Here is a 12,603-nt window from a genome sequence, read left to right on the forward strand (position 1 = left end):
TGCAGCCTGAGCGAAGCTTTGCTCCCCAACTTCCCTCAGGAGTGACTGAATCCCCTTTTGGGCCTAGCAGAGCGGGGCGCCTAGGCTCGAGTAGTTTCCCTTCGAGGCGAGGTGGGCGGGGCTTGGCCCAAGAGGGCGGCTCATAGTCCCTTCATTTCCCTTCCCAAGATGGCGCCTGCCCCTCCTCCCGTCGTGCCCCGCGGCGGCCGGAAGCGGTGTCGGGACGAGCGGGCGCGCAGGGGAGGCCGCCGCACCAGCAGCAGCTGCAGCAGGAGAAGCAGCGCCGGCGTCGGGGCGCCTGATCCGGGCGGATGGCGGAGTCCGGGCCGCAGCCCCCGGGGGGCGCCCCCAGCCGCCACGAGAAGAGCCTGGGCCTCCTGACCACCAAGTTCGTCTCGCTGCTGCAGGAGGCCAAGGACGGCGTGCTCGACCTCAAGCTGGTGAGGGAAGGAGGGAAGGCCCTCTGCAGGGGAGCTGGGGGATTCTGGGAGTTGTAGTCTATGGTGGCACCAGGGCTCTTTCTGACAGAAGGCTCTCAATGTCTCACAGAACTACAGTTCCCAGGATTCCCTAGCATTGAGCCCAGGGCAGTTAAAGCGGCCTCAGATCCAAAACACACTGCAGAAATAATCTTAATTTGGGACAGTTTTAACTGCCCTGGCTCAGTGCTAGGGAATCCTGGGAACTGTAGTTCATTGTGGCACCAGAGCTCTTTCTGGCATAGTAGACTCAATGTCTCACAGAACTACAGTTCCCAGAAGCCCCTAGCCTTAAGGCAGGACAGTTAAAGCAGTCTCAAACTGGATTATTTCTGCCATGTGTTTGGGACCCCAGTCTTGGCCTGTCTGTCTCAACCATCCATCTCTTTGCAGAGGAAGAGTCTCCTTTTCCCTCTCCTCCCTGAGCCAACCAGCCCCAAAGGCTTTGCTTCCTAGGTCCTGCCTTCTCCCCAGCCCTTCCTTTGTCCTCCAGCTTCTCGCTCGGCCCTCCTTTCATCCCACCAAAATGAGGTCCTGATGGGGAACCTCACCGTGTTGAGTTGGGAAAAGAGGGCAGTTTGGAAGCATGATCCCCAGTTTGCATGGCAGGTAGCCATGTGCTTTGCATGGCCTCCTCATAGAGCCATGAATCAGTTGCCTGCATGCAGCATAACTGAAGGTGCAACCTTTTTGTGGGCCAAAGACATAATTGCAGCTGTTGTCAGGGCTGCTGCATTACTACTGCGTGAAAAAAGACTGCATGAGGTCTTAACCTTTCCTTGAGCTGGCCTTTGCTTTCTTGGGCTGCAATGCAGGGGAAAAGAAAACCCACTTTTTCCATTGGCAAACAATTCCCATAGAATCATAGAGTTGGAAGAGACCACAAAGGCCATCCAGTCCAACTCCCCTGCCATGCTTTCTACCCAGGCCAAACGTAGGAAATTCACAGCAGGAAGAAGCTCCTGAGACTTTGAACCACAGGCTGTTTTTTAGCGAGGCGCCGCCAAAGTGATACCGGATCCCCACATGGCTGCTTATGTCAGCATTATTCAACCTGCCTGCTGCCCTCCAGATGCACCGGACTACAACACCCACCAGCATGGCCCTGTTGTTTGCATGGCCATCTGAGGGATTTGTTTCTGAACTAAACGATAGTAGGCAGGTTGGGCTGGATATGGTTGCTGGCCTCATGATTCAGGGGATTGTAGGTGGATTAACAGGGGAGTCTTGGGGATGTTTACTAAGCAAGTTCAGCTGTGTTCAGTGGAGCTTACTCCCAGGTAAGTATACAGAGGATTACAGTTTGAGAATTTTATTATAGAAACCAGTATCTTGTGAAGCCGAAGGCTTTCATGGCCAGCATCCATAGGTTTTTGTAGGTTTTTTGGGCTATGTGGCCATGTTCTAGAAGAGTTTATTCCTGACGTTTCGCCAGAGAACACCATTGCGTTGCATCTTCTCTGAAGAGGCCAGCCACAGATGCTGGCGAAATGTCAGGAACAAACTCTTCAAGAACATGGCCACATAGCCCGAAAAACCCACAAAAAATATGGCCTAGTAGCATTTGGAGGGGCTCATGAAGTGATCAAAATGGTTAGAGGTAGCTTTTTTGCTTTGTTGCTTTGCGGTAAAACTAATGTTATGTATACTGGTTGGCTTAATGCTGCTTTTGTAGTAATATGTGTGCTCTTTACACAGGCAGCAGATACCCTTGCTGTGCGGCAGAAGCGGCGTATTTATGACATTACGAATGTGCTTGAAGGCATTGGGCTGATTGAGAAGAAGTCCAAGAACAGTATTCAGTGGAAGTGAGTGGTGTTTTTTCTAGGAAATGGGCAGAAGTTCTGAAATAAGGTTCTGTACATAATAATGCAATTAGTAGCAATTGCACAGTTGGGTCTTGTGCCTGATGCATCCATCATCTGGACTTAACACAGGTGGAACTTGTTGTTGATACTGAAGTTGTATCATATTTACCAGCTTTGTTTTAGGACTCCCACTGGCCATGCTGTGCTCCTATTTGTTCAAGGGCATCCATACCACTGACTTCTTTCTGGAGGGTTTTGGTGTCAGAGTCGCCTCCATAGCTCTCTGTCATGATAAAGTTAGGCTTGCTTAGCTGTGCTGTGGAGTTTGGGTGTGTGAAGAAGGAGTGAGCACCTGTGACGGAGTGTTGTGTGTGAACCAAGGTCATACTGTGGGAAAAAATGTGGATGGGAGGAGGGAGGAATGTCCAAGAGGATTATAGAAGTGAAATGTAGCTTGTTAATTCAAATCTGGCACAAAGGATGTGCTTTTGTGCTGACCTTTCCAATAAGCTCTGGTTTCATCCATGAAGTGTGATCATTGAGTTAGATAGAGACAGGGCATTACATTTGGACCTGAAAGCAAAGAGCAGAGGATTTGCTTTCCTTGTGACTGAATACTACTGGGTATCAGGGAGGGTATGTATTGAAGAGGGCTGAATATCTCTGACCCATTCATGCTGCCTTGATATATTGTGAAAGAGACAGCCCAGCTGATTCTTCTTTCTGGTTCCCATGTATCCTGATATTTCCTCCTTTCAGAGGTGTAGGCCCTGGCTGCAACACCCGTGAGATTGCCCACAAGCTGATTGAGCTGAAGGCAGAGATTGAGGATCTGGAGCAGCGGGAGAGGGAGTTGGAGCAGCAGAAGATGTGGGTGCAACAAAGCATAAAAAACGTTACAGACGATGTGCAGAACAGCCAATATCCTTTGAGTATGCCCTGATGCTTTACCCTTCCCCTCTTTTGCTTTGAGTCTTAAAATATCTTTTTTAACTGAACCATCAGCTTTCAAAACAAATACGTGAGTTTTGAAACAGCCTCATATCACTTATATATTTTAAAATACCAATTCACTGTGAGAGCAGGGAATGTTAACCAACACGTAAAGTGGTAAAAACAAAGTGGTAAAGACTGATAATAAACTATTGGTTTTCATTGCTTGCAATTGTCCTAGCTTCTTAAAAGTGTCCCTTCTTTGAATGAATGGATTTGTTGCTTTTTGGATCCAGCTGGCTTTTCCCTTAACTCCAGGAACATTAGCCTACGTAACTGATGAGGACCTCTGCAAATGCTTCCCAGGTGAGAATGAAGTGGCTTGTTTTAGTTTGAGTTCCTTCTTGTTTGCTGACATCCTTTCTTCCAATCTGCCTGGCATCCTCTTCTGGAAATTATTCAGGTTTTCCAGAATATAATACCCTTTTTCTTCTTCTTCTTAGTAGGCTGCATATAAAAGAGAGTTCAGTGTATATGTATGTTTAGACAGAAAATGTGTAATACTGTTTCCTCCCAATTCCTGAGCATTCATTTCATGTTATTTTATAACCCTTTGTGATGAAATCCCTAGGATGGGTTTAGTCACTCTGGTACTTTTCAGGTATTTTGGACTGCAGTTCAAGTCATCCCTGATCACTAGTCATTCTGAGTGTGGTTGGCAGTCCAGCAATATTTGGAAGGCACTAGACTGGAGAAAGCTGCTTTAGAACCTCCAATGGCTTCACAGTCCTTGAAGATCGCTAGATTTGTTAGAGTGACACTGGCCTTCCTTTTGGACCTTTGGGTTAATGCTGCCTTCCAGGTCTTAAACCCATGCTTGCTTCAAACAATGTAATATCTTGGTATGGTCCCTGGAAACAAAGACCTTTTTATTTATGCAGACTTTTGGCTCTTAACTTACTGTGGTAGAAAGGTCTTTTGAAGGATGTGTTATGTTGCATCTTTTTAGTATGTTATAATTTGTATTTGTTTTAACTTAGGGTTTTTAATGCAATTGGTTAGGTTTTTAAAAAAACTTTGTATCAAATAGGTTTTAGTTGTACACTCAGCCCTCCCCATTCACGGAGGTTAGGGGTGCAAGATCCTCGCTAATGTGAAAAATGATGACCAGCTTCCCCCGCACGGTAGCCAGTTAAAGGGAGGGGTGGGTGGGTGGGGGAAGAGAAGCAGGCACTTGCACTCCTCTTCTTCCTCCATTCTCCCATCCCTTTAACTAGCTCCCCATACCTTTTCAGGGTGAATGTCTTGCCCAGGCACCAATCCATCCGGGAAAAGGGCTGAAAGGGGGGGATGGATGTATCCTTCTAAACCTCTTTCCCAGGCGGATGGCTGCCTGACAGGCAGTATGGTGTAATGGTTTGAACATTGGAGTTGGACTCTGGGGGACCAGGCTTCAGATCCCCTCCAGCTATGGGAACCACTTGGTGACCTTGGGGAAATCAGACACTCAGCTTCAGAGGAAGATCATGGCAAATCCACTCTGAACAATTATTGCCACAAAACCCCTGTAATAGTGTCACCATAAGTCAGAAATAACTTGAAGGCATACAACAACAAAAAAACCAAGAAAAAGATGGGATAATAATAAAATATGTGGCCAAAGTGAAGTCGAAGGCTTTCATGGCCGACATCCATAGTTTTTTGTGAGTTTTTCGGGCTATGTGGCCATGTTCTAGAAGAGTTTATTCCTGACGTTTCGCCAGCATCTGAAGAAGCCAGCCACAGATGCTCGCGAAACGTAAGGAATAAACTCTTCTAGAACTTGGCCACCTAGCCCGAAAAACCCACAAAAAACAATGTGGCCAAAGTGGCCTACCCTCCCAAGAAAGAAGCACCCTTTAAATAAACAATTGAATGCCTTCTCTGGCTGGGAACGTCAGGCAAGTATGGGAGATCTGTTAGGCAGGATGTCCTAAAAATGATCTTATAGGCCATTAGAGAATGAAAGTGTATTGATCAGGTTGGGGTACAAAGGAGAATGAATGTCACATGCTCCCTTTCTGAACCTCATTCAGAACAGTAAATGCTGTTTTTGGTCTCTTGTTTCAGGTGACACACTACTAGCCATTCGAGCCCCATCAGGCACTCAGTTAGAAGTTCCTGTCCCTGAGGTAGGTAGCATACATGGTTAGCATTGCAAAGAGGGGTGCTTGAAAATTACAGAGGCCTTCTGGATGTTTTTGGCTCTTGCTATTTTTTCCAAGGTGGAAGGAACCTTTGACCCTTTGGATGTTTCAGACTACAAATACCACAGTGCCTTACCATGCTGGTTGAGGCTGGTGAGACATATAAGCCAAAATATCTGGAGAGCCAAAGATTCTGTACCTGACTGAGATAAATCTCATGACTTCTAAGTGTCTCTGCTTGACCTAAAGCAATGCAACCATGACTTTAAACATTCTGGGGAGAGTTTAACATGGTTTATCCCAGCTGGCTTGTTTTGTCATTACTTTTCACAAACAATTACATAAAACTTAGAGAGAGAATGTTCCCAACACCCAGTTATTTATACTTAGCCAGATTGAGTCTCTCTTATCCAAAATGTTTGGGATCAGAGGTATTTTGAATTTAAAAAAAATTGAATATGTGTGTTTGCATATAAGTACATGATGAGCTATCTTGTAGATGGGACCAAAGTCAACATAAAATTCATCTATGTTTCATAAACACATGCAGACAGTCTAAAGGTAATTTTATAAACTTGCATAAGGTAGGCTGCTGTGTTCCTCAGGTTGTGTGTTTATGCAAAGCCTGGAGAAGTTATGTCTTTATGAATTGTAGTTCAGACAAGTAAGTTTTCAAGGCTTTGGTTAGCTTAGTGAAATACAATATTTTGCAAGTCAGTCCCCTTCCACTGCACCTTTAGTTAAAATTTCCTTGCTTAAAGCTGAGGGAAACCTCTATCTGAAAGTGTGGGCAGATGTTTTCACTCAGAATAGACAGTATTGTTCAACTTCATAGATCAACTTCAGTCATAAAGTGAGCTAGAATTGGGAGTATTTGGCTAGATCTTGACAAATCGCTGGGTTGGGGAAGCAGGGAGGGGGCTGGGGTTTTGAAAAGAGGGAAATTGTAAATGGAGAGGGGACAGCTTTACAAGCATGAATGCATTGTTTAAGTCCTCCTGGCAGGCTTCCCATAGGCATTTGGTTGCCTGCTATGTAAACAGAAAAAAGTGGACTTCACAAGCCTTTGGCTTGATGAAGCATGGTTCTTATGTTCTTTGTAGCAGCCTCTGTCTTGCTTGACTATTTGCAGGGCTTAAATGGCCAGAAGAAATACCAGATCCATTTGAAAAGTACAAGTGGTCCAATTGATGTTTTGCTAGTCAATAAAGATGCATGGAGTTCTCCTCCAGTGGTGCTTCCTGTCCCTCCCCCTGAAGATCTTATTCAGTGTCAGACGGTCACACCTTCTAAGAGGCCACCCATTGCCCACTCCCGAGAGGCGTCTGTTCCCAGCCGTACACAACCATCTGCACCTGTACCCAGCAGCACACAAGACCACATCTGTGCTGCCCTGAAAACAACCTGTGCCACAGGTGAGTCTGAGTGGAAGTCCTCCTTCTTAGTAACCTCTCCATATTAGCTAACTTGCTGAATTAGGGGAGAGCTGCATTCCATATCTGTATTTGTATAGAAATGGACATTTTAAGATCAGCAATGCCATTTACACCCCTCCCTCATTGTAACCCCTCAGATAAACAGACCTTCTCCCATTTAGCTCTTCCTAAATATGTTTCCTTATGTATTTTTCAAAGGAGATGAAAAGATTTGTTTGTTATGTGGCCCTGTGCTTTAACCTTGATTTATCGATGGATCATTTGATTTATTTGGCCCCAAACCTGCCCTTGACTCACACATCAATTTATAGTAATAATCTGAAAGGTGTGGGGACAGCTTATATGATTCCCTTTCATACCAAAATGTTGCTTCCACAAAGAAAGGAATCATCCTTTCCAGCCTAGTTGTATCCCTAACACACTACTGTCCATGTGCAAGAGAATTTCATTCTTTTCTAAGGCAGAGCATTCTGCAATTTGGGATTTACAGCCCAACCTCAGATAGACCATTTCAGTGATAACCAGATCAAATTGGTATGTAGTAATAAGGTATAGAGCAGGAGTGAGGGAACATGTTTCTAGACTGCAGCTTCCATCAGTCCTAGCCACTGGTGTGGGATGATGGGAGCCCCAGTCTGACAACCCATGGAAGGCCCCACATTCCTCATCACTTGTGTAGAGAGTATGTGAAGCAAGTCTTTTGGCAAACAAACAAAAACTGCAGAAGTTATTTTGAGGGATGAAGAACTGCTGTTTTAACAACGCTAGAAGTTGAGAGGATGATAGAAGTCAGGCTTTTAAACTGTGGGGTACCCTGGAGTAAGAGGTGCTTCCTAGTAATTTTCACAGGAGGTTTATTTCCCCTAGGTTACAGGTGCTTGTTGTGGGTTTTGTGGATTTATTTACAAGGCCAAAAGAGTTCAGATGTTCATTAATGCAACTGTGTACTCATGACTGTGAGTCACTGCCCTGAGGTTTTCTGTCTCTGACCCTTTCCTCCACAGAAAGTGGCATCTCAATAGCAGAATCCAAAAGCAGTGGGGAGTTGGACCCACTCACCCCCTCGATGGCACCAACCAGCCCTCCTGCTGGGCTAGACACACAGCCCCTCCAGTCCTCTGCCTTGCTGGACAGTAGTTCTGTCCTGCCTAGTCCCTCTACCTCGTTTGAGCCGATCAAACCAGACCCTACAGAAAGTGAGTATTCTTACATTGTTGATTTTGGGGTTGGTGATTTTAGTTAGAGTTTTGGGTAAGTTCCCTTTTTGGACTACATCTCCCACAATTCTTGACTGTGGTCCAAAACACACTGCAAAAATAATTCAGTTTCAGACCTGTGTAACTGCCCTGGCTCAGTGCTAGGGAATTCTGGGAACTGTAGTTTTGAGAGCTCTCTGACAGAGAAAGCTGAATGTCTCACAAAAGTACAGTTCCCAGAATTCCCTAGCACTGAGCCAGGGCACTTAAAGCATCTCAAACTGGATTATTTCTGCAGTGTGTTGAGTACCTTAGTTTCAGAAACATTTGTAGTTGAATTAGTTAGAAAATGTGGTTTCTTGCCAGTTCTGATGTTTGGTGGATCAGGGGAACAGAATTATCCAGGCGGATTAGCCAGGTAGGTGAGAATGAAGCATATTGATGGCACTATTTCAGGAGGTCTTTGGGCAGCATGAAAACTAATTCTTTTTCTTTTTCAGTACTGGAACTTCCTAAAGAGCTTTCAGAGATGTTTGAACCAGGCAAAGGTGTGTTACTAAAGCCTGTTAGCAGAATTCTCTTTTCTTTTATCTTTTGCACCCTTGAGTATACAGAGGCCAGGATTTGCTTGATCTTCCTATTGTCTCCCATGTGTTCAGGAGTCTAGGACTCTGGTATTCAAGCAGAAGCCATTGATATTTGGTGGTCTAAGACAGCAATCCTGTTGTAGTAAAGTGCCCATCCTTCTGGTTATATATGGAATAACAATCAAAACTAGTTATTTCATATTGTGGTGCTGAGACTGCTTGGCTGAATCAAGGCTGTCTGTGTCTATCTGTTTGTCTTTCATTATATTATATATTGTGTTCAGGCCAGCATTGCTTCATAAGCAGTTGCCCTAGTTTTCTGTTCTCTCTTTTTGAGCCTTTTTCAGAATGTGGCTATGGAGTAGCCAAGCATTTTTAGAGAAGAGGTCTGTATTGACTAGTCAAGATACTTTTTCGTCTGCCAGCTGTTGGGGTTCAGTCCATTTCTATTACTCCAATTTGCAAAATACCAGGGGAGAAAGCAGCTGCTACCAAGTGGATCAGACCTGGCCTAAATCCACTGTTCCTTTCTGATGGTTATTATATAAGAATTTCATCCTTTCAAAATTGCTCAGTTGTTTGTATGTAGTCAAGGCATCTGGATATGAATTAGGCTTACACCAGCCATCCCCAACCAGGCACCCGTCAGGCCAGTTGGACTACTGGCCACTAGTCATGCTTGTAAGGGTTAGTGATGATAAGCATGTTGGAGAAGACCAATTTGTTTGAAGAGAGAATTGAGACATGGAGCAGAGTGAGAGGGAAAGGGTGATGTTCTGGACTGGAAACAAGGATCCTACCTGGGGAGCCAAAATCTGTGTGGGTTTGTGCGTGCACACATGCACAATGCAGTTCTTTCTCCTTTTCACAGAATGCATGAGTTCTGAGCTGCTGGAAGAACTGATGTCTTCTGAAGGTAAGGCTACAATTTTTGCCACTTTTGGGATGGAGACAAGTAGGTGAAAGATAAGACTAAAAAACTAAGATGAAATGTGCTCCAGTTAAACTGTAACTTAACTGAATAGGCTAATACACGCTTGGGTACAGACATGGCAGGAAGTGGGTGCAGCTAGTATCACTGCCCCACTTTCAACATGGTTTTTTATTCTTCTTAAGGTCGCAGGTGAAACCCATGCCTCTGCTACACATTTTTATTGGTTTTGTTTTAGTTTAATTTCAGGGATGTACTAATGGTAAACTTTTCTTGTTCAACAGTGTTTGCTCCTTTGCTCCGTCTCTCCCCACCACCTGGCGACCATGACTACATCTACAACCTGGATGAGAGTGAAGGGGTGTGTGACCTCTTTGACGTGCCTATCCTCAACCTCTGATTCCTGGTGTTTGGTTGAATACTTTGAAGTACTGTGTTTTTCCTTTTAAAAAGCCACCCTGTCTTTGGAGAAAACAAACACGTCCCTCCATTTTTAGGATTCCTTTTTTGCTTGTGCTTAAGAGGCACACTGACCTGCTGCAGGCCTGAGACTTCAAGACAAAGAGGGATGGATTTCCAAACTGGCTGCCTTCAGCTCCAGCTCTCTCCTTCCCATGTTGCATAAGCCACGTCCTCTATCCTAGTTGTCCTGTCACTGGATCCTGGGGCCTCCTTCCCAGAGGCCTGTTGTTGAAACTTCCTGAACAGCAAAAGTGCTTCCTTGGGTCTTCAGGCCTGCTTGGGCTTCAATGCACTGCTTGGAGGCACTTTGTATCTCTTTATAACACCAGAGCTGGATGCTTTGGGGCAAGGGCAAGCAAAAGTACTGGGCCAATTCAGCCTGAGAGGTGCATAGGGGAAATGACATTTCAAGTCTCAGTCTCCTTTGTGTATCCTGAAGTACAATGATTGTGCAGGCCAAAGGCTTTTCATCTGCTCTATTCTAGCATTGTAGTTAAAAACAAACAAAAACTAATGAAACAAGTGCCAGTTTTGCACCGTCACTTTCCTCTCAAGAGTCAGGATCAAGAAATGGATTGCCCCAAATGCCAGCTATGTCACTGTATCAGCCAGAGAAGGTTCCTGTGGGATGATCTGCTGTGCTGTGAGGCTCCGAATTGTCCTTCATGATGAGAGGGACTTTTGTGAGTAGATGAAGCTGCGATTGGGTAGCCCTTTTGAAATTAGATGCTGGCAGTGAGATTTTTTCAATGCACAGGCACCACAGGTTCTTTTGTTAAATTGCTGATTACATTAGGTTGCCAGTTTGTGCAAGTGAACATGCCTCCAGAGCTTACCCTTGACATGTCATCTTTGTTTTCCACTATCAAGTGTTTTTTTACCCTTCCTCTGCCACCCAGCCATTCTTTTCTGGTCCTTGATCTGGGGAAGGGTGCACCACCGCCATTGCACCTCCTTTGCACTTCTTAAATTCTTGACAGCTCTATCCATATGCCTCATGGTCTGCACTTGTGTATTTACCAGATGCTGACACTTTACATGGACTTGATTGGCTTTTGCCTTTGCACACTGTATAGCCCAGATGCTTCTTAACTCCATCATGAGCTAGGAAGGGCTGGGGCTGAATTGCAAGCCACCCTGTATCCCAATTCTAAACTTTGCTGCTTTGGTGAAAGCCCAGTTTCATTGTGACAAGTGTGCTTAGCAATGCAAATAGCTTTGCATGAGCTGCCAAGTCTAAGCCAGCCACATAAACAAGGAATGCTTATCTTCTAATGAGCACATGGCCAGTGAGAACCAGTTGGAGCTGGCAAGGTCTACTTTAGTTTCAGGGTTTAGTAACCTTTGGCCTCTTGGTGTTTTGGTCGACAAGTCCCATGAGCCCCAGCCTGTATGGCCAAAGGTGGGCTGTGGGAGTCATAGCTCCACTTCTGCTCCTTTGGTTCCTCCAGGTGGCACTTGACACCTGCAGTTTCTTCCCATTCCCTCTAGGATGGCAAGATGCCTTTAGGAAAGTAGAAGTCTTTCCCACCTGCTCCTGTGTGCCAGCTCCCTGGTTGGGGTGTGTGTATGTGTGTATATATGTGTGTTTGATTGGGAGAACTCCTGTTCAGCATCCAATCTTTCCCTCACCTTTGTGTCGACTTCTTACCCTCTCTTAGATGACTTCCTGGAAAAGACACATAGAGGAAATGTACAATGGGGGGAAAATGAGTTTTGATTCATATATGAAGATTATTTTTATACTTTTTTGCAGCAACAGAGACTTGACTGTAATATTTGTACAGTTTTTTTTTTCTGAGTGAATAAACAGGAACCTTTTCAAAGCTGTCTCCTGTCAGCCTGTTGGAACAAGACGTGTCATGCCTTTGTGGCAGCCTTTGAAACGCCAAATGAAGGGATTTGACTGTAGCACCTCCTGGAGTGGCTCTTCTGCTTTCCCTTTTTAAAAAGTGTCTTCTTTCCATCCAGGGTTAGGCTATATCTGTTTGAAAATGTCAGATGGGTAAATTCACAAGCCATATCTGCATTGCATATTCTCTTGGGGATTGCTAAATTCCTATTTTTAAACGTTTGGGGTCAAACTTGAAAAGTGCTCCTAAGTTACTAGCTGTCATTTTTGTATAAATAGCAGCTTTTCTCTGTTTACTACAGGAGTGAGGCTTGTGTGGCTCTCCAGGTGTTGCTGGGGAATTGCATGGGTGGCATAGAATTAACTTTGGCAGACAGTGCTGATCGGTCATTTGGTCTCTAGCTGGGCTGAAAGTAGTGACTGCATGAGAAGCATATAGGCATCCTAAGAGGCGAGTGTTGTGTGTGCTTCTTGTGGGTAATTGTGGCACGCATATATATTTTTGTTGTGTGCCTCCAGGTTGTTTCCAGTGTATGGTGACTCTCAAGTGAGCCTTTAGTGGGCTTTTCTTGGCAAGATTTGTCCACAGGAGGTTTGCTTTTGCAAGGCTGGGAGTTACAGTCCAACATACCAGAAGGGAATCCCATTGGAGAAGACCCACAGCCATGCTCAGGGATTGTGAGAGATGCTCTGCTTAAAACAACCTCCATTGCCCTCCTTCCTCCCGCCGTTT

At 45.1% G+C, this 12,603-nt stretch overlaps 1 protein-coding gene across 1 annotated transcript; it reads left to right on the top strand.

Annotated features, from left to right (window-relative positions):
• Positions 1–222: 222 nt before the first annotated feature.
• LOC149305956 (transcription factor E2F4-like) lies at positions 223–11,844 on the top strand. Its single transcript, XM_089539575.1, has 10 exons — positions 223–440; positions 2,178–2,287; positions 3,047–3,204; positions 3,539–3,586; positions 5,330–5,391; positions 6,539–6,821; positions 7,847–8,038; positions 8,539–8,586; positions 9,497–9,541; positions 9,841–11,844. The coding sequence occupies exons 1-10, from the start codon at positions 312–314 to the stop codon at positions 9,954–9,956; spliced, it is 1,191 nt and encodes a 396-aa protein (XP_089395701.1). The 5' UTR covers positions 223–311; the 3' UTR covers positions 9,957–11,844.
• The last annotated feature ends 759 nt before the right edge of the window (positions 11,845–12,603 follow it).

Source organism: Sceloporus occidentalis, unplaced genomic scaffold, assembly GCF_023333645.1.
Source record: "Sceloporus occidentalis isolate IW3139 unplaced genomic scaffold, rSceOcc1.0.p SCAF_10, whole genome shotgun sequence".
Classification (NCBI taxonomy): Eukaryota; Metazoa; Chordata; class Lepidosauria; order Squamata; family Phrynosomatidae; genus Sceloporus; species Sceloporus occidentalis.

What these genes read in the sequence shown, in the direction of transcription:
- LOC149305956 (XM_089539575.1), top strand. Translation starts at nt 312, where the DNA reads ATGGCGGAGTCCGGGCCGCAGCCCCCGGGGGGCGCCCCCAGCCGCCAC. An exon ending in AAGAACAGTATTCAGTGGAA is followed by an intron (nt 2,288 to 3,046) that starts GTGAGTGGTGTT and finishes TCCTCCTTTCAG; the next exon opens with AGGTGTAGGCCCTGGCTGCA. An exon ending in TAGAAGTTCCTGTCCCTGAG is followed by an intron (nt 5,392 to 6,538) that starts GTAGGTAGCATA and finishes GACTATTTGCAG; the next exon opens with GGCTTAAATGGCCAGAAGAA.